This window comes from Rhamphochromis longiceps, linkage group LG12 (assembly GCF_057381845.1).
Source record: "Rhamphochromis longiceps isolate RC_006_pf linkage group LG12, R_longiceps_female_GT1.1, whole genome shotgun sequence".
Lineage (NCBI taxonomy): Eukaryota > Metazoa > Chordata > Actinopteri > Cichliformes > Cichlidae > Rhamphochromis > Rhamphochromis longiceps.
In genome coordinates this window covers 38130667-38152042 of record NC_140568.1, presented here as the reverse complement: position 1 = coordinate 38152042, position 21376 = coordinate 38130667, and the positions used below count along the sequence as shown (strand labels likewise).

Here is a 21376-nt window from a genome sequence, read left to right as displayed (position 1 = left end):
ATAAAAAAATGAAGTAAGCCACATTTGTCTTGGTGTGTGTTGGGCTTTTTGCACAAGAAGGGTTAAACAATTACATAAAGGTTTAGCTTGATGTGCAAGTGTGCAGATACAGATACTGACCAGTGTGCAAATGTGTAAACCACCACACTATGGAACCCCTGGCACTGGTTGATATATACCAGTATAACATCTCTCATACTGTAGGTGTTCAACTGGCTGCAAAGACCCATATCATGCTACAGTCACACACGTTCAAACAGAGGTTGGAGATAGTGGCATGACCAAACCTACAAATTGAAATTTCCTTGTCACAATGACTAGGCTATCCTATTTGTACTCTAGTGTGACTGAGCCATTAGTGACTGACCCATTATGCCCTCATGGGCAAAGCTATTGTCATGCAGGAAGATACCACTCCCACCTTTACAAAAATCCTTCATCATAGGATAAAGGAGATCACTCATTAACAATTTTTTACAAGGGCCATTTCCAGAAACTGGACAACCACGCCCAAACCATGTCAGCAAAATGTCCCTCCCCTCACTGTTAGTGCCAGTGACTTTTTTTTTTTCTTTAATTTTTCAATTGTCTGCGCCTCTCGTTTTGTTTGTGAAAATTCCTTGCGGAACCATTCACCGCTGGATACCCATCCCCACACGGACATGTTTCTTCGACACACTTAATCACAGACGCAACATTTGAAATGGTGAGTTTCATTGTCGCATTTACAGTCGCTATTTGTCAAATTGAGGTTGTTTCCTAATATTACGTTATAACGGTTCTAAACAGGCTACGAGTCACTTAAAGCATTGTGTAATAATGTAGTTCTTTGCGATAGCAGGCTAAGCTAGTCAAGTAGTGGAAGTTGAAGTTCGGGAGAATTTCCTTGTCTTCGTGATGTTTTTGATGTTCTTGTCTATTTTGCAGGCTGTTACACTTCACACAGATCTAGGAGACATTAAAATTGAATTGTTCTGTGAGCGCACACCGAGGGCATGTGAGGTAAATGTATTTCTCACCCTAACTCTCCCTAGCAATCAAGCCTTTTATTTTAAAACTCTTACATTTTATGGACCTTTACGTGAAAAAGTAAGACGATCCAGCACTCGATTTATTTTCTTCCACTAATTCAGGGTCGTAGGTGGGATGGCGTTTATCCTAACCCACTTGGATCTTGTGTTGTTGTAGTACGAAAGTACGCTAAAATGCAATTTGGGGGCTTTCTGTATGAAGTTTGCATGTTGGTCCTGTGTGTGTGCATGGGTCTATCGGATTCCTCCCACAGTCCAAAGGCGTGCCAGTTCTGAATTGAATGCAGGTGTAAATGATGATGATGATTATTGATAAATCAAATCAAATGAATGATTGGACTGATGTAGGACATTTCTAAGAGGTTACTGACCCGATTTCAGACTTTATTCAGATTTGTGTGCACCTGATGTGTCGGAATTACTTTCCAGCATGGCACAAGACTACAAAGAGCATTAAAAACTCAATTTAAAAACTCAGTTCTAAGATATACTGTCTGTAATGAAGATGGAAGAGGGGTGATGTGGTCACCTCTGGCAGATAAAGTTCTTTACAATCTAGACTCAGAAATGATCGTATTCTGTCAGGTAAATAAAGATAGTCAATTCTTAAGGGCGATGAAGGTGTTTAAGATTGCATTTTTTTTTTAAATGTAATAATAACATTTGTAAGTGTAATTTAAAAACATGACAAATACAAGAATTTGCATTTAATTTTGCTGGTGTTTTTTTGCAGAACTTTCTTGCTTTGTGTGCCAGCGGCTTCTACAATGGTTGCGTCTTCCACCGAAATATAAAGGGCTTCATGGTTCAGACTGGAGATCCTACAGGTACAGATGTTATTGTTGTTTTTGAAGTGGCAAAAAAATATATAAAATGAACTTCCTGTTCATTGCATCTTTGTTTTCTTATTAAAACCTCCAGGTACAGGTAAAGGAGGAACAAGCATGTGGGGGCGTAAATTTGAGGATGAGTTCAGTGAACACTTAAAAGTGAGTAAATCCTATAGCTAGTTGGTTTAAGCTGGTTTTACCCAAGTGTCATTCTGTGGGAATGTTTTTCGTTCTTCTGATTTCAGCATAATGTAAGAGGAGTGGTCTCCATGGCAAACAATGGTCCCAACACGAATGGCTCCCAGTTTTTCTTCACTTATGCCAAACAGCCTCACCTGGACATGAAGTACACAGTGTTTGGAAAGTAAGCATCTTATGCAAGCCAACAAAACAGGTTTATGATTGTGTGACCACCTACTGGCTTTGTTACCTCAGGTAAAATTGAAACATTTGCTGACTGCTTACCCTCTAAAATTTAGGATCATAGACGGCTTGGAAACACTGGATGAGCTGGAGAAGCTGCCTGTGAATGAAAAGACGTTCCGGCCACTGACTGAAACTCGGATAAAGGATGTCACCATTCATGCTAATCCTTTTGCTGGATAGCAGATTTTCACTTTCATATGATACAATGCTTGTTGCCTTGCTAAAGTCGAAATACTTTTCAAATGGTAGAACTGGAGAGTCCACTCACATGCCCAGACAGTGGGCAGAGTGCTGACTTCAAAGCTACAAAGTGTTAAATTGTCTTAACTTTTATACGGTGTAGTTCCTCATTTTGCAACTTCATGTAAAAAGTATATATAAATCAGGGGGATGTCTTGTTTCCTTTAGACAATAAACTTTGTAAACAAAAAATAAAATATGGATGTAACCACCATGATGTCACCCATTGGTTAGTGAAGTCTCATTCTGAAGTGTTTCAAAGTTGTTTTTTGAAGCTGACTGTCACAAGATGGAGGTGGATCTAAACAGGAGACCAGAGGAGGCCACACACTTCTTACTGACACATGAATGATATGTTGTTAACCAGTGAAAATAGCGTGGAAATTTCTTAGTTTCTGGTTGTAAAAATTACTATATTTTACAAACTGATTATGATTTACTTAGTTAACCTGAAACTAGCAGTTGAACCCAAAGTTATCAGGAAAGTGTTTGCTGAGGTTACATAACAAAGGAGCTGAGGATTGTTTCCCCATAGACTTCTTTGTAAACGCAAGTCTTTTTGGAACTTTAAGAGTCGCCTCCTGCTGGTCGTTAAAAAGATATACAGGTTGAAGTTCGTTTCACCTTTCAGACGAAGATGTATCCGTATTTTACACTGTCTGTGCTTTAAATCAGTTTTGAAATTATTTTTGTCCTTAACAGGTTCCTTTCCATTTATTCAAGTACTCTAAAGGGGAATGTAATAAATTGCCAATGTTGCGTGTTTAAAAAAAAAACAAAAAAACTTTTATAATAAAAACATTTTTGATTTTAGCATGTTTTCAGAATATGTTTTACATGCAGCATCTTTTCCGTGAGAGTCCGCTTAACATCTTGTAGTCCTAAGAACTAGTTTGAACTACAAATGACTTATTGCGTCACATTGCGTCATCAGTAGTGGACAACTGTCACGCGGACCCTGGTAGAAATCATGGCTACAGGTGATGCGTTTAAAGTAAGTTTATTGCCTTGCGTGGGTTTACAGTCCTTCATGGTTGCTCATTTATGAGTTTGGTCATGTATTTATTATTATTCATTTATTTTATCCAGGCGAAAACTCATTGAGAGTTACATTTAACTTCCAAGAGGGACCTGGCTAATAAGGGCAACAAAAATGAACGAAATCCGGGCTTATTTCTGCAAGTTAAGATACCTTGGAGAAAGACTTGGAAGTGTTTTTGCTGTGCATTGTAGGTGTCATCTCTGAAGGGGAAAGTGGCCCTGATAACAGGCGCCAGCTCGGGAATTGGAGCCGGTACGAGCGTCCTGTTCGCTAAACTCGGAGCTCTGCTGGCTCTGAACGGCCGCGATGTGGAAAACCTCAACAAAGTAGCCAAAGAATGCACAGACTGTGGAGCCGACGAGGTACATAACGTAGTATGCTTCATATATATATGCACGCACTTCCATAATGTAGTTGAATAAACACAAGTTGGATGCTGTAATAAAAATATTATACTTTTATACATTTTCTAGCGGTTGGTACAACCTCCTGTGACCTCCTGGTGGTCAATTTAATGACCAACAGCAGGTCAATTTAATGAGCAGAACTAAGTTATTAAACAATTTTAGTGTTTGTAACTACATCAGAATTACAAAAACAAGCATAGAGATGCATATACCTACTTACTGTATACTTTGTAAGTTACACCTTACTAGTAGCTTTTTTGCCTTCACAACTGCCTTAAATCTTCACGGCATAGATGCAAGAACATACAGGAAACATTTTGGAGATTTTGGTCCATATTGACTTGATAGTGTCAGACAGCTGCTGCAGGTTTGTCTCCTGCATGTCTATTTTACAAATCTCCCATTTCACCACAATGCCAGAGCTCATCTGTTGGACTCTGGTCATTTTGGAGGGCATTTGAACAAAGTGCAAAGTCATTTTCATGTTCAAAGTGTGTCAAGAAAACACTATTACACCTTCAGCAGCAGCCTGAACCTTTGATGCTATGCAGGATGGATCTGTGCTTTCATGTTGTTTACGCCAAATTCTGAGCCTACCATCCAAAGCAGCAGGAATGGCACCTGCTGTGGTACCCTGTGTGGTCTTCTGCTGTGGTAGTCCATCTATTTCAAGGTTTAATGTGTTGCATTTAGTAATACTCTAAATACTCAGAGACTGACTAATTAGATATTTGCATTGTAACTAACAAAGTGACTGGTGAGTGTAAAGAAGCAGTTTTTAAGGCTGGTGCCACTATTGTTATTACTTGACCATTATTTGTGCCATTAACAAAACAGTTTGTTCTGTATTTACTGTTACTTTAGTGTTGAAGGCATACATTTTTGTCAACTTTATAACTAATTTAAAAACCAGTTCTTAATGAAAGGTTGTGTGTGCATGCAGCCTCTACTCGTTCCTGGAGACCTGACTGATGAGGAGATTGTAAAAAGCACGGTGGAGAAAACTATCGCTCACTTCGGCCGGCTGGATGTGCTGGTCAACAGTGCTGGCATACTGGCAATGGGCAGCATCGAGACAACAGACCTGGCTCAGTATGACAAGGTCATGAACGTTAATGTGAGGTAGGAGACCTGGCTTTATGTAGGAGATGTATTGGTGTCAGTTTCACAAAGCCATATAGTTGTTGATTATCAGAATCAGAATCAGAATACTTTATTGATCCCTGGGGGAAATTATTTTTTGTTACAGTGCTCCATTTTAAACCAACATTAAGACAAGACAGACAATACACTAACTAAGAATAGTACAATATATACATATATATACATACATACATACATAAGTCACTCATAAATAATAGTTGGAAAAGAAACATGTGTAGTTGTAGCAGCAAACAGTGTGTTAAGTGGATGCGTTGTACAGGGAGATGGCCACAGGCAGGAATGATTTCCTGTGTCGTTCAGTGGTGCTTTTCGGTAATCTCAGTCTCTCACTGAACGTGCTCCTGTGACTGACCAGCATGTCATGGAGTGGGTGGGATTAAAGAAGAGGTTAAATATAAAACTGGGAAAGAGAAATCATTTATTACATGGCACTCTTCATATATTAAGAATATCTTTATAATAATGATACTTGTCAACCTGTGAGGGTATTTTTTAAGATGCTGCATTTGAATACAACTGAATATGATATTTATTTTATTTAAATATTCTAAACTGTACGTGACGTTTAACAGTTAATATTTTATTATTTTGTGAGCAGTTTAGCAGTGCTTTCTCTTTAACGTGTGCATGCGTGCTTGAAAAGTAGAATTAAGCATGTTTAACCATTTTTCCACACCATGGACACAATGAAGCTGCATGTATGAAAATGTGAGGCTGTTAAAATATAAAATGTTAAACAATTGATAAGAACACGGTATCCTTTTGAAGTCGATTTTTTTAACATACTTAGGATGGCCAATCCTTCTAATGTAGGATCCATTTAGTCCTACATTAATTCTATTGTGCTGTAAAAACAGGTTGGAATTCACAAGCAGAAAGTGAATTCTGTGCAAATACAGATTTAACACTGCCATTATCGACAGGAACATTATCTCAGTAGAACCATTCATCAGCTGTCTAGACTGGATGTAGCCTGATTAATGTAGGCCTTGGTGAGATACTGCTTTTACTACAATGGTGAAGCCAATCACAGATGTCAGGATGTTAACTGACCAAGCACTGGTTATTATACTGAGTCATAACTGCATATTTAATGTTCAAAGACTTTTAAAAGTAATTTTAGTTCATATATTACAGATCTATATACCACCTGACCCAACTTTGTGTACCGCACCTGATCAAGACCAAAGGCTCCATCGTCAATGTATCCAGTGTGAACGGACAGAGATCAGTGGGTACTCTGCATGTAGACGCAATATTTAAACAGCACCATCCATATGAAATATCTTTATGAACTTATGTGTTATAAAGCATCTTCAAAGAAGTGTAATTTTTCTCTCTGTAGTTCCCTGGTGTGTTGGCCTATTGCATGTCCAAGGCTGCTATTGATCAGTTTACACGTTGCATAGCACTTGGTGAGCTCTTTATTACCTTCATGTGGACAGCAATATAAAAGTTTGCATTGGCATATAAGAATGGCCCATCATATAACTACTTTTTTAAATTTCAGAGCTGGCATCAAAGCAGGTTAGAGTGAACTCTGTCTGGTAAGTGCAATAAACATGTTATCGTTGCACAGGTTCAGATTTATGATCACATTCATTTCTCATTCTTCTTTTAATAAGAAGTTTTTCAAACGTGCAGTGCGGCCCTTCACATTTTCAGATTTTCAGCGGATAGTGCTGATAAAAGTGAAACTAGTGAAAATAGCACAAGCAAAGTGGGCATCATATGCCTCCTGCCTGCTCTAACGATGCAGCACCCTGGTTTAAACCAAACAAAGAATTTGACATCTCAAGCAACTCCCGTGGGCGGCTGTGGCTCAGGTGGCACAGCAAGTCATTTCCCAATTGGAACGGTCAGTGGATCAATCTCTGACTCATCCAGCCTCGTGCCGAAGTGTTCTTAGGCACCCCTGATGCATCCATCGGAGTGCGAGTGTGCGCGCCACTGTTACAAAGTGCTTAGAAAGCACTGTGTGATTTTGTGTGTGATTGGGTGGATGGAACTTGCAGTAGAAAGTGCTTTGAGTGCTCAACTGAATAGAAAGGTGTTGTATAAGTATCAGTCCATTTACCTGCTGCTGTGTGCTACAAAGAAGGGGCAACTTCAAACTCCTGAACTGGTTCTCCAAACTTTTTCAAGAGTCCATGTGTGAAAACTGCTTTCAATTCTGTGCTGTTTGACTGTCCAAAACTCTGATGGGGAGAAAAAATTCATTTCTGATTTTATTTGTTCAGTCCTGGTGTGATCATCACCGATGTCCACAAGAGAGCGGGACTAAATGACGAACAGTATACCCAGGTAATATTTACTGTATTCAGCTGAATAAATATGTATAGAATCTCAGTCATGCAACTCAAGTCATCTCAAATGTGAGGATCTATTTCTTTAACTTTTTTTAGCAACAGAACCAAAAGTGTAGCATTATTTTCTTATTGTTTTATGTTTTTACCACCAGTTTCTTGATAAGTGTAAGCAGACCCATGCCCTCGGTCGACCAGGCGAGGTGGAAGAAGTGGCCCACAGCATTGCTTTCCTGGCATCTGATGCTGCCAGCTTCATTACTGGAGTCAACCTGCCAATTGATGGCGGCCGTCATGCCATGTGCCCGAGATAAGACCGTGTATGTACAGCATCCTGTACAAACATGGTCTTAACTGGTCTTATCAACACCCATACAGCACTCTGCTAATATAACACTTTTAAACCTGGAGTCTGTCTGTGTTTTTGAATTGCGTAAGACTGCAGTAACATTGCCCCTAATGGCATTAAAATTTAAATGATGATGAAAGCTGCTAGAGAAAAAAGACATCACAGACACCATTTACCTTCATCTGTACAATGGTAGTAGTGGCTGGCACGACATCAAATTTCCAGGTGTGAAATGAACAAAAGGAAAGTAAAGTGTCACAAACAGGCAGTTTAAATGCATTTATTTTGTTGCGTTTGAAAATTTTCCTTTGAAGAAAAACTCGGAAAGCTACTTATCAACAAAGCTTTCAGACTTTTTATCGAATTACCTATCGAGGCGTTAGACTTAAACGTCTGTGCAGACCAAAACAATGTTAGCTTGTGTACCATGGTAGTTAAGAGTTGTATAGTGTAAAAACAAAAAAAATATCCTCTGAGTCGTTATCATTATTGCATATTTCAGTAAGAACCTTTAAACCTCCGAATGACAAAAAAATAAAATACAATCCTAAAACGGTGCCTAGTTTGAAGATTTTAAATAATCTTTAAATAGAATCCACTGATAATAAATGTTGCATAGCTATACATTTACATTTTGACAAACTTAAATTATTTTGTCAGAATCATACAAAGAATATTGAAAACGGTAATACCTTGAAAATATAATTTAAGAAATTTGGCCTGTATGTATACGTAACAGTCTTCCCTTTAAAAGCACAGACCTAGCTTTGCTGACAAGAGTTTATCATACACGTGTCGACTGCGGCAGCACCAGGTGTCACCTCTGTGTCATCCCAGATCATATCAGGCAACGACTTGTTTTGCTGCGGGATGGGAGGAACAGAACGAGGTAGCATCTTGACACTTTTTTTTTTCAGTTCACACGAGAAATCTTTGCTCCACCTTGACATTTAAGGCACCCCACAGCAGTTATTTGTGTGAAGATATCCGCATAAATGTGGTGTCTCGTAGCACTGGACAGTTAATAGAGGCTCAAAAAGACTTACCTGGAGACTGTGTGTGTGTGCTTGAAGCACACTATACCTGAATGAGTGATATGACATTGATACGGTGTATCCTTAAAGGCTGTGTAACAATAACTATTGCACTTTATCTTACAATATACAGTACATATACATGTTTAAATAATACTTAAACGTTGAAAGAAGGAGTAACTGAATTTGAACTGTTCTGTATTTCCATACAAGTCAGACCGTGAAGAAACTATGATACACCGTGGTCTGAGAGATGACAGAAATGAGACGTTCATAATACTTCCTTCCAAAAGGGGCATCCAGGTCTTGTGTCACACAAACAAGTCTCTAACAAAAGGAGCTTATTGTGTTGCATATGCTGATTAGTGCCAGAAGTCTTATCTCTGCGATTCCAACGGGCCTTCTTTATCTGGCGCCCCTCCTGTTTCTGCAGTCCAAGCATATTTTGGGGAGAAAAAAAATGGGAGGTTGTTTTTTTTGTGTTTTTTTCTTTTTTGCAAATCACTGAAGTGCTGTTCTCCCTAATCCAAAATCTTCCATGAAGTCACTGCTTTTAGGAGCGTGCCACAGTCATTTATAAGAAGCACACAGGTCCAACCTCTAGGTGATAGTGTGCCCCGGGCTCTGCAGTTGGGAGGTTGTGCACATCCACTATGGGGAGTAAGTTTGGATCCTGGCTCTGGAAGATAAAATGCGTCTGATGCCAGCGCCCATCCTTGATCTGAAAGCCAGATTTGCATAGTGTTATGGGATATAATCACAAAATTACATGAAAGAATCAGTTCTCCGTCGCCTGGCGTCATTTCTATATTGACACAATTTTATCAGCTCATTTTCAGATATCCATCACTGTCTTCAAAACCAGTGCAAAAAGAGGTAAATGGAATTTAACTAAGATGTTTGGCGCTTAGGGGTTCCGAAAACCACGTGACAGCGCATCTGCCAGTACAGTCTCTGTCCCTTTTTTGTGATGGATCTCCAGATTGAAATCTTGTACTAAGAGGGACCATCTCATGAGCCTTTGGTTAGAATTTTGCATTCGGGTCAAAAACACGAGGGGGTTGTGGTCTGTGTAAACAATGACAGGTGCTGAACTGGAACCGACATAGACCTCGAAATGCTGTAGAGCAAGCAATAGAGGGCTTCTTTTTCGCTCCAGCCTTCATCCGCCTTCGCTGGAGGGTCCGTGGGACCACTCCAGCCTTCGTCGTCTGCTGGAGGGTCAGGGGGACCGCTCCAGCCTTCATCAATTTCGACCGCTTCAGTCTTCATTTGCCTTTGCTGGGGGGTCCGAGGGACCGCCTCAGCCTTCGTCGTCTGCTGGAGGGTCAGGGGGACCGCTCCAGCCTCCATCAGTCTTCAGTCTTCGTTTGTCTTCGCTGGAGGGTCCGAGGCACCGCTCCAGCCTTCGTCTGCCTTCGCTGGAGGGTCCGTGGGACCGCTCCAGACTTCATCCGTCTTCGCTGGAGGGTCCGTGGGACCGCCTCAGCCTTCGTCGTCTGCTGGAGGGTCAGGGGGACCGCTCCAGCCTCCATCAGTCTTCAGTCTTCGTTTGTCTTCGCTGGAGGGTCCGAGGCACCGCTCCAGCCTTCGTCTGCCTTCGCTGGAGGGTCCGTGGGACCGCTCCAGACTTCATCCGTCTTCGCTGGAGGGTCCGTGGGACCGCCTCAGCCTTCGTCGTCTGCTGGAGGGTCAGGGGGACCGCTCCAGCCTCCATCAGTTTCATCTGCCTCCGCTGGAGGGTCCGTGGGACCGCTTCAGTCTTCATTTGCCTTCGCTGGGGGGTCCGAGGGACCGCCTCAGCCTTCGTCGTCTGCTGGAGGGTCAGTGGGACCGCTCCGGCCTTCATCAGCTTCGTTTGTCTTCGCTGGAGGATCCGAGGGCCCGCTCCGGTTTTCCGTTTCCACTGGAGGACCCGTCCAGTCATCAGCGTCGCCTGCGGGACGGTGGCCGGTGCCGTATGGGCTGGACATGGAACAAACATTTTTCGTTGGGGTTGTATGTTTTAAATGTTTTTTTTTTTTTTTTGGGTGTTTCCTTGAATTAAACATTTTGGGGTTAATGTTAATTCTTGGGTAAGGGGGTGTTACGACTGTGACCGTAATTGTGTGTGGATTTGAGTGTCTAGGTGCTCCTCCGGGATTGACGATTTGGCGTTGGTAATGTGTTGTTTTTGCGTGACTGTTATGTGTTTCCTACTTTACTTTGAAAGTCTGTGTATCTTAATGTGTTCAGTTTACGTTTCCCTGTCTCGTCAGTTCTGATTTGCCCCAGCTGTGTTTCCCTCCTGTTGTCCATTCCCTGATTGTTTCCCTCCATGTATTTAAGCCCTGTGTGTCAGTTGATCATGGTCGCGATCTTCTTCCCCCCCGTTGTAAATAGTTTGACGTTTTGTGTTTTGATGTAAATAAATTCGTTTTGAGACACTTTTTGGGATTTTGGTGGAGAGCCTTAGTGTTTTTCTTCGTAGTTTTGTTTTCCTTATCTTTGTTTTTCTACGTTGCACCCCGGTTGCCTAGGCCGGGGTGTAACAGCCCCTCACTGAAAAAGCAGTCTATTCTCGATAATCCTCAGACGTCACTGGGAATAATTTTAATTGGAATGACTTTCTACCAAAGAAATGCTCCTTCCAGAAACTACTGACAAAGAGTTTTGTGGATTATCCAAAGTAACCGGGACAGGATTTATGGAAAGAAGGCTAATGCTGCATTCCTTTTTTTGAGCACATCAAACCAAACTGCATTAACCCACAAAATATTAGGTTGAATATTGAAGAATGGAGCTGGGGTGAGAAGGTGATTAGCTTTGTGAAGCATGAAGGCTTAAAGAAAAAAACTAAACAAAAAACTTGGTTAACCAGTATCTCTGTATAACTGATGAAACAGCCAACTGGCTGTTAAAACATTAAGTTATGTTTTTAGAGGAACTTGTCATAAAGTCTTTAAAGCACGTGATGCTCTATAACAGCGGTCCCCAACCTCTGGCCCACGGACCGGTACCGGTCTGTGAGTCATTTGGAACCGGACCGCAAGAGTTGAGGCTCGGGTGTGAAATTTATGGTTTTCAACGTTATTTTTTTTAGTGTTTTTATCATTAACTCGGTTTCCCTGGGTCTTTTCCTGTCTTATGAATGAATCTTCTTTTTTTGGTACCGGTGCTGGTTTTATTTTGTTGTATTTATCCGCGACACCTTAAAGGCCGGTCCGTGACAATATTGTCGGACATAAACCGGTCCGTGGTGCAAAAAAGGTTGGGGACCGCTGCCCTAAAAGGAAAAAAAAAACATTTTTTGCTTTGTACAAAAAACCCCAACATACATTAATAATACAATTAAGACCAAAGTACTGAGTATTGCATTGACTTCAGTGCCATAACGGTAACGACGCATACCCAGCAGTCATCTCTGGGTATGAGCGGCTCCAGGAGGTCTCCTGCTCCAATCCTCTCCCCTGTCCAGGCCTTGAAGCTTACAGCTGTGGATGAACGTTGCAGCGAAGGCCCTGCTGCCCACACAGACATGTTGAGGCAGTGAATGATGATGTGCTGCACAGCCTCAGTGCTCAAAAGGTGGATGAAGTTCATCTGGATGCGACCGACCCCGGTGTCCAACTATAAAGTAAGTAGATTTTTCTCAATGCATTTAAATGTGAAAAGGTCAAGTTCAGAATCTGGACGACGTGGTGTTATGACAAACTTATTTGCTGTATACTGAGTGTATTGGCTTCATCTTACATCATTTACTCTTTTTGACCATGATTTTTGAAGTAAATGTACTATAGTACGTTCAGAAAAGCAGTTAAACTAAGATAAATGATAGCAACCCCTAACAATTGTTAATTTACAATTAAAAATAACCAATTGTTAGTCTTTCTAATGGACAGACTTGAGCACAATCTGTTTGGATGTTGATAACAGACTGCAGCTCTGCTATGAATCTGAATGAGGTACATCTGGATCACAGATTGTACCTTAATTATGACTATCTAACCCTGTTATTATATTCACAGTTTACCAAGGAAATAGATCAGTCCATATTTGTGTTATTGTGTGCCATTCGGTGTTTTGTTGCAATATCTTCAAGCTGAAATGACAAAAGAATCAGTGGATAAAGGGTATTTTCAGAGTCTGAGGATTTACTTGCCAACTCAGTGTGTGTTTGATGATGACTTGGCCAAGTCTGAAGACCAAATGTGATGCCTTAAGATTCACTACGACTGTGATCTTTCCAAATAGTCCTAGAGTTTATTGTGCAGAGCCAGAAATTGAACAGCTGTGCTCCTTTATTTATTGCACGAGTGTCATTATGCACACACATGGCCCATCTTAAACCCCAAGCCTCTCTACTTTTTCAGAAATCTTTCTGAAGCCAACACGAGGAAAACATTTTCCACAAGGACACAAGTGGATTTGATATTTACCCACCGTCTGCATAGTATTCAAAGCAATCTTGTCTGTATCTAAGTGACATGTATTTACATTTTACAGGATATTGTATCTAGCTGAGGCAAATGGATACAAATAGATAACCTAACCTTGGAAACTGTGAGAGGCTTCAGGCAAGTTTGTCCTCCACCAGTGAAGTTGCAAGTCACCTCAATCATGTCAGCTACGCATCCGAGGTTTGGATCAATCCAGTAAGTGCCTTTCAACATGAAGGAAGGATGGGAGAACAACCCTTAACTACATAAACAGAGACCATATGTGCACAGAAATGATGGTCCTGTTTAAATATTTCCTCACCGTCATACATCTTCTGCTCACAGTTGTAGAGATCTCTGCAGATTCGGGCAGGATTGTCGCGGGTTCCCAGCGGGTTCTTAAGACTCTGGATCAGAGTGCTGAGATGCTGCAGCATCTTAAATATCTCATTGCCCTGGTCTAACATGGGCAGGTCCATGCTCGGATAATTCTAATTTGCACATAAATAAATCACTTGAGGTTTTGAAATTTGTCTTTAAGTACATGAAACTTCATTTCATTGTTAACTGTTGGTTTATTTGTAGCTATTCTTGAAAACTGTGATAGTCATGACTATATTCTGTACTGCTGCAGTGACCCAATTAACTTTAGCTGCATAGTTTCCATCAATACAAACCTCTTGTCTCAGTGCAGCATGAGAATCAATAATGACTTGAAAAGCAGCACCGAGGGCTTCATTTCTCTGCCAGAAAAAAAAAGTAGCAAGGCATGAAGGTAACTTGCATTATGTGATTAATCCCAGAAAAATCCAGTTTAACAAAACAGGTGAAACACACTTACAAGTGAAAGGGCAGAACTGGGACGCCCCTAGAAAACAACAGAAAAAAACCTGTTATATTACAACTTATTTTGTCTTATCTGCATTTATGTAACAACAGCCGTTTAGTGCATTTGTGTTCATGAAACAGTTCTGTAAATCCTGATCTACCCTGTCGGTGGTGGTGTTTAATTTTCTCCCAACGTGCAGATAAGACACAATCATGAATGCAGAGGAAATGAGGCATGAAAAAGCAGGAAATAAAGCGTATCAAATGCAGAAAAGAAAAGCTGCTAGCCAAAAGCTATTTGTATTAGATCACAGTGGGGGGAAAAGCAGGTGTAACTAGTTAGATTATCCTGTAAATAGCACCGTATGTTTATAGTTTAAAGTGTACATGTACAAATGACTTTTTACTCTTCAAATTATTTTCCAGCAGACTTAAAGGGAATCCCACGTTTTCCTACTTTTTACTCTCAGCGTGTCTCAGTCTGTTCTCCCACTAAATCATCCTGTCTTTGCCAGAGATCAATTAATTTATTTATATTTTCTGGAAAATACAAGTCATCCATTTCAACTAAACATAATTTTCCCTGGCATTTCCCCCCCACACGCATGAAACATCAAAATCAACCCCAGATTGTCTGAAACAGAAATCTGCCTTAGAAAAAGAAGAACTCACGGTTGGTCCAGGTGGTCCACGAGGACCAGGAGATCCCTAAAAAGTTCCATTCACACATTAGGCTTCAAAATATTTATAACTTGGCTTTTATAAAAAGTGATTAAGGTCATTTATTTCTTTTCATGCTTTAAAAAAGTAATGTAAAAGCTACAGATATGATTAATTACTCACTCTAGGTCCCTGCGTCCCCTGTTAGAGAGATGAAAGCAATACAATCAATATAAGTGCAGAGACGACTTTATATTATCTTGTACAGTGTAATGGCATCTTAGTGCTACCAATTCAACAGACAGTCTTTATCTACTGTATTTTGAATTGCCCTCTTGCTTCTTTGCAAGCCTACACTCAGAAATCTTATTTCCACACAGCAAATCCTATTTCCACACAGCAAACCCATACATGAATGTTGTTGGCGTTTTAAGAGTGAGGTTGCGAATTATCCCTGTGTATGAGCACTCAACAAACCTCTTAAAAAGCTTGAGAGGAGCAAGCAGCCAACATTTATCACCCTGACAGGATTTCCACAGCAGCTAAGTGTCACTGTGAGTGTAACAACAAACAGTGGAACACAATAGGAAATGAAAAGTCCTGAGGGCAAAGGAGGCTGAGCGGTGTGCTGTCTCCATACTAAGTATCCTATTCTGTGCTCACAGTAAAGACAGAAAAGGATTCATCAAAACAGCGCCACGCACCGTCTCCCCTCGACTTCCTTTGTCACCCTGGGGTCCCTGATGGAGAGAAACAAGACAAAGGATCACTCCATCATTGCCAAAAAACCAGGGAGAAGTCACATAAAGCTTGGCACATGGGATGACATACGAGGTACATACAGGATGACCGCTGGGGCCAATGATGCCAACGGGGCCCAAAGCACCCTCCATACCCTGGAAAGCAGAAGCATGTAAGTGACTGAGGACGGATGATGTAGCATCTGATGAAGCGGTACTTAATTTTCATGCCAAGTGTGCAGTTTGTGAGAGTTCAGTGCACAGAAATTGGCTGAAATACTGCACCAAGTTGCCAAACTACCGTTAATCTTCATCTTACCATCAAACCACGTGGTCCTTTTGGTCCCTGTATTCCTGCTGGGCCAGTGTCTCCTGGAGGTCCCTAGAAACAAGCCCAAGAAAAAAAAGACAATAGTATTTGTATTTCTTTGTCTAAACCAAACATGTTATTTAAAGTAGTGAGAACACATCCAAAGCTGTGTGCTACATGTGGGAAACTGGATGATGGGAAACCCTGATTCTCATGATATTGTCTGATGTTGATATGTTTAAACAGCTATATGCCAGTTTTAAACTGTCCTCCATCACCATTAAAGCTGCTGAAGAAATGTCTCTAGCTGCAATTCATTAAGAAGCAGGTCTAAGATTGTGTCTGTGTCAAAGCCCCATGTGCATTAAATTTATACATCTACTATTATAATAGTCATTTTATAATATTAATACAGTAAAATAATGTTTTACCGCACTATACAGATCAGCAGATTATTTTCTCAAACAAACAAAACGATGTTTTTAATATCAGGTTTAAAAAGTTGCTTTAGAAATTTTGTGTGGATTTACCTTAGATTGTGTAAAAAGCAACTTAGCTTCAAGGTGTTAGCATCTCTTTTTTTGCAGAGGTAAGAGTACAAACAAACACTACATCAATTAGGCAGCTTTTTAAATTAATAAACAGTTATTCTTCAAGTATGTAAGTTGTTAAAAATTACTTTTTTAAACGAGCAGTCTGGAATCTAAAGCTAAGCGGTTTACAAGCACAGAACACAGCAGCGCAGAATATTCTTATAAATCTAAAGTTTGGTTTCACAAACATGGAGGTGCTGTTACAGATGTGCTATTTCAAACATTTATCCAACAGGTGAACAGCACATGCGCTGACAGTTTTCCTTTTAAATATGTATATAAAAAAGGAGTAAATGGTTTGAAGCACAGTGTTTTACAGAAGCCCTGACCATAAAAAGTGCCATTACAAAAACACTACATTTTACACTTATTACAGTTATCAATATTGTTGACATTACAAACGTAACATCACTCCAGAACTTGTCATGCTTTAACTATTCTTGCCCATTTCTTCTGAGTAAGTACGACCATTATAAACTCTACCGAGCACCGGCACAAAGCTCATGCGCTCGACACTCCTGTTCAACTCCCCACTGCAGGAAAATATCCAACATCACTCTCAGGGTTTTAAATTAAAGACTCAGACTCCAATAAAGCCTATTCTGTTTCTTCAGCTTGTAATGATATATACTTCAGCAGTGCTGTAAGTAAAACTTATGGTGTAGCAGATGTCATCCTGAGGCATGTTACAGTAATACCAAACAGCTTTCATGTCTAATATTTCCAAAAATCATATAATATTATGCAGCTCTCGACAACTTAAGACTAAAAAAGTTTTTCAGCCTTAAGGTGACTTAAACCCACAAATTACTTTAATAAGCCTATTCTAAAGGTTAAAAACTTTATTCAGTCTAAAAATGTTGGCCTGAGGTCATCACTTCTAAATGGAGAATGTGTAGAAGCTTACCTTTGGTCCAAAGAGACCAAACACCCCCGGAAATCCTTGTTCACCAGTATCCCCCTAATAAAAAAGAAGGAAGGGAAAGTATGGATATATTGCCTAGCAAAAGAATGCTGTCCTATAAAGGAATTTGAGTTGTCAGCCCTCACCAGTTGCCCTTTAACTCCCTGATCTCCTTGTTTTCCTGGTAATCCCATCCCGCCAATGGATCCTCTCTTCCCTGCTGGACCAATTTGTCCTGGGAGCCCCTTCTCGCCCTATAGAAGAAATGCAATCACACGAGAATCGTTTTTACATCCATGCCATAACCTCTATATAGATACTTTAACAAAAATACAGAAGTCACTATAGTTCAGCGAGCACCTACTTCATGTTTTCTGTGATAAGGCACTGCTAATTGCATTTAGTGTGGTCCCTAATCATGTAGCAAGTATCAGTAGCAAAACTTAACTTAAAATACAGTTGTGCTGGCCTGTTGCTTTCTCGTTTGGGTGTCCCTTAAATCGGTTTAGATTTAGATGCAGAAGAACCAAGCTACAGTTCATCAAAACTTGGCATGTTTATGTTTAGATCATCACATATAACAAAATTAGAATGCAACTTGATGCCCTGAGTGGGGCAGCGAGGTGAAAACTGTCCAATGCTTCAGATCTCATAAATACAGCCTCTCTGTTTGTCTTGCATATTTGCATCTTATATAATATTTGCAAGGACATGCAAACAAAAACTGTGGCAATTCATTGATACTTTCCAACACAAACTTCCCGACATTATTGCAATGGATAGTAGGTCTTCTGAGAAACAGTATAAAGACTTTATGCAGCATTCAGCCTTTGAAATTACATAAGGCTCCACATATAAAGGCAGCATTATGTTGCTGAGGGAGGCATTTATAGCAGATTAAAAGCTTTCTGGCAATTACGAGTAATATCAGCAACAATTTTGCCTGCACTGCAGTCTATAAAGATTCTTATGCTGTTAACATGTTCCTTATGAATATGATCAAAGCCAGGCAAGCTGTCAAGCATCATTTCATCATCATCACCTTTGGACCAAAGGATCCTTGATTTCCAGGAAGCCCTGTTACACCCTTTTCACCCTGCTGCCCAGGTTTTCCAGGAAAGCCCACGTTTCCATCTTCTCCTTGCTCCCCCTAAATACAGGAGGCAATCAATGAGCAATATTTTCTTTTCATTCAATGAAACAGGCACCACTGACAGTGTCTTCACCTTAACGCCTTTACTTCCATCTATGCCAGGCTGGCCATCCATACCAGGTGGACCCTCAAGTCCCTCCCTCCCAACAACCCCACGTGGACCAGTGGAGCCCTCGGGACCCTTGGACGATCAGAAAACTTTATGTTAATGTTTAAGTTAAGGTTTCATTATATAAGCAGACAAGGAGTTTGTCCAACTCACTGGTGGCCCTTTGGTACCAGATGCACCTCTTGCCCCTGATTTTCCTTTCTGACCCTGAAACACAAAGAATTCATGTCAAGGTTCAGACATGGGTACATAAAAGAAAATACAGTAATAATAATATCCCAGTAATATTGGAAGAGGTGATTAAGTTACTCATAAATGTAAAATCTTGCAACTATTTATGTCCTTACTTGGTCACCTTTGGATCCTTTCAGTCCTGGTTGTCCCTTTGGTCCAGGTTTCCCCTGAAATGATTATTAGTGTTTGATTTAAAGATTGCAGTTTTTTTTATGGACAATTTTACACAATATTCATACAACTGAGTTTTACAGTTTACAAGAAAAAGTATACTTACAGGAAGGCCAGGGGCACCAGGATCCCCTCTTGCTCCATCAAAACCTATTTGACCCTGAAAATGTTTATTTTCTTCATTTCAATGCTGATTTTAACCCCGTTTGCACCAAAAATAATGTAAAAAGAGGAGCATATCACTTTTTTTTAAAACTTTACTTACAGTCTGCCCTGGGTCACCTGGTTCTCCTCTCTCTCCTCTGTCTCCAGGACGGCCCTGGATTAAGATTGGAAAACATAATAAACAATCAGGAAGAGCACACAGAGAACCAGCACTTGAAAAACTGCTAAATCTCGGAAACTCACTCTGTCACCTTCAGGACCTGGGAGACCTTCTAATTTGCTGTCATCCCCCTGTTCACCCTAATTGAGCAACATAGAAAAAAAAACAACTGCAATCAGTAGATTTTCCCTTAAATCCAGCAGTCTTTGCAAAATCAATGCATGCTTTGTTTGAAACACATGGCTTGCTCTCTTTATATGGATGGCAAATCATTACATGCACTATTACCCACAATGATTCCATTTTACATAAATGGAGCCAATATTTGTTCCAGGGTCTTTATGAGATTCATTAAACAATAGCCACAGATATGTGTATAATTTTAATAGGTATGTGCTGTGCATGTATCAAATGAAATAAATAATTGAAGAGCCCAGAAAGGAAAATAAAAAGCTGAAGTATAATTAGGGCTGAGCAGGGGCCAAGTAAATGAACGAAAATGTACTGTAGCAAAAATGATAAAAACAGAACTGTGACAGATCTGTATTTATCTGCACTATTTTTTATTGACAGTCATAAATTTTGCAATCATCCATGTGATTGGATGATATTGATTTAATTAGAGCACAAGCATAGCCATCATATCTAGGATATTGGCAAAGGGAAAATGACAAATATCCACATCCAGATGGCTTCTGCCAAGGGACTAAAAAAATTGCAAATTAGCATCTCACTAAAACTGTGGTGCAGTGAGTTACATTCTATGCTGCTCCTGTCAAATAAACACAAATTATGTGGCTAATCTCGCCAAAATCATGTGCAAAAGAGTCCAGGTGCTTGGCTAATTATATACACTTGATACACTGAGTTAATTGGGTGTGTCCTAGTTCATATCACTGATCAAATTAGAGATGACTTTGGGGATATTGCAAGGACAACAAGATAGACACAGGAAGCACTAATTAGAGACACAACTGAAGTTCAAGTGTATCCCCAAAAAACACTCCTGACCATGCACTCAAAGACAATGTGCTACATACATTGTTAGGAAGAGCTCATTAGACACAAAGAGCAACTGCCTATTAGAGGCAGTAAATAAGACTGGGAATGTACCTTTTCACCTTTTGGCCCAGGTGGTCCCAGTGGGCCTGGTGGTCCAGCGTGACCCTATGACAAGAAAATACGATTATGACCCAACCTCATTTCAGAACAGCAAGCTCTGAGCTTAAGCTTCACAGTGTGACGTGTTTGTAAGACAGAAGAAGAGCAGAAAAAACATCCGACTGCATCCAATAGTGTCACTGGCCTTTACTTCAATAGCGTGCATACAGTCATAAAATAATTAACTTGAATGAAAATGTTTATTTTACTACTTGATAAGATGAATCCCCAGGTTAATGATATTATTCCGTCTTATATGCAGTAATAGTGTTGCATTTTACTGTTATATTTTTTATAGATCGTCGTCTCATATATTCTCTGACTGGAGTAGGTGCCACTCATAGGGATCGTTTTGTACGCAAGAATCATCGCAATGACCCGTGAAAAAACATCCCTTTTTATGTGAGTCTGTACAGAGCCTGAAGATGAAAACCTGGCTGTTTGAATATTCCCCTCGGGTCTCTCATTTTTCATAACACCCCACAATTAGATGCTTGTATTAAACAAAGGCTTACCTGGTAACCTGATATGCCCGGGTCTCCTTGTTGGCCCATTCTCCCTGGAGCACCCTAGGGAAATATATATATTTAGCCCATATATACAAACACACTAATGAAGTCTTTTAGTCCTACTGTAAAGAATTTACCACTGGTCCGATGGTTCCTCTTGCTCCCTTCTGCCCAAAAAATCCTAGCTCTCCCGGCACACCGGCTGGCCCAGTCTCACCCAGATGACCTTGTTGACCTTTGCTCCCCTGGAGAAAGGCCATCAATGAGCAGCTATTCACTGAGCATACAAATAGCCCTAAGTAGTTGTGCAGTTAGTTTGTCAAAATCAAACATCTAATGCTAAAACTCTACTTGACAAGCACCTTCAGTGTTGTGCTTATTGAGGTTACAGACCTTTCTGTTTGTTTACTACTACAGTAGAGAACATTTTAA

General features: G+C 40.3%; 3 protein-coding genes and 1 long non-coding RNA gene across 6 annotated transcripts in view; 3 read left to right on the top strand and 1 right to left on the bottom strand.

Annotated features, from left to right (window-relative positions):
• Positions 1-623: 623 nt before the first annotated feature.
• On the top strand, positions 624-2753 carry ppil3 (peptidylprolyl isomerase (cyclophilin)-like 3). Its single transcript, XM_085427054.1, has 6 exons — positions 624-706; positions 928-1002; positions 1765-1858; positions 1953-2020; positions 2107-2225; positions 2341-2753. The coding sequence occupies exons 1-6, from the start codon at positions 704-706 to the stop codon at positions 2465-2467; spliced, it is 486 nt and encodes a 161-aa protein (XP_085283180.1). The 5' UTR covers positions 624-703; the 3' UTR covers positions 2468-2753.
• Positions 2754-3451: 698 nt separating this feature from the next.
• LOC146657879 (uncharacterized) lies at positions 3452-7856 on the top strand. The gene is made up of 8 exons (XM_085426236.1): positions 3452-3521; positions 3761-3931; positions 4920-5098; positions 6278-6371; positions 6486-6555; positions 6651-6687; positions 7381-7444; positions 7602-7856. The coding sequence occupies exons 1-8, from the start codon at positions 3498-3500 to the stop codon at positions 7758-7760; spliced, it is 798 nt and encodes a 265-aa protein (XP_085282362.1). The 5' UTR covers positions 3452-3497; the 3' UTR covers positions 7761-7856.
• Positions 7857-8203: 347 nt separating this feature from the next.
• The window catches only part of col27a1b (collagen, type XXVII, alpha 1b), a 71495-nt gene continuing 58322 nt past the window's right edge, over positions 8204-21376 (bottom strand). For 2 of the 3 annotated variants that reach the window (XM_085426233.1, XM_085426234.1), the window contains 22 exons: positions 21082-21189; positions 20951-21004; positions 20388-20441; positions 19358-19414; positions 19215-19268; positions 19056-19109; positions 18892-18945; positions 18698-18751; positions 18509-18616; positions 18325-18432; positions 17429-17536; positions 17286-17339; positions 15795-15857; positions 15440-15631; positions 14919-14936; positions 14748-14783; positions 14089-14115; positions 13925-13990; positions 13570-13738; positions 13362-13471; positions 12220-12438; positions 8204-9550 (listed from right to left, as the gene is read on the bottom strand). In XM_085426233.1, coding sequence (XP_085282359.1) covers positions 9404-9550; positions 12220-12438; positions 13362-13471; positions 13570-13738; positions 13925-13990; positions 14089-14115; positions 14748-14783; positions 14919-14936; positions 15440-15631; positions 15795-15857; positions 17286-17339; positions 17429-17536; positions 18325-18432; positions 18509-18616; positions 18698-18751; positions 18892-18945; positions 19056-19109; positions 19215-19268; positions 19358-19414; positions 20388-20441; positions 20951-21004; positions 21082-21189 — 1914 coding nt within the window. In that variant the 3' untranslated portion in view covers positions 8204-9403. The remainder of the gene's footprint in view (positions 9551-12219; positions 12439-13361; positions 13472-13569; positions 13739-13924; positions 13991-14088; positions 14116-14747; positions 14784-14918; positions 14937-15439; positions 15632-15794; positions 15858-17285; positions 17340-17428; positions 17537-18324; positions 18433-18508; positions 18617-18697; positions 18752-18891; positions 18946-19055; positions 19110-19214; positions 19269-19357; positions 19415-20387; positions 20442-20950; positions 21005-21081; positions 21190-21376) is intronic. The other variant, XM_085426235.1, reaches the window with a different exon arrangement.
• Positions 12311-15538, top strand: LOC146657878 (uncharacterized). Its single transcript, XR_014914111.1, has 3 exons — positions 12311-12445; positions 13315-13463; positions 15401-15538. It is a non-coding gene; the product is annotated as an uncharacterized LOC146657878 (long non-coding RNA).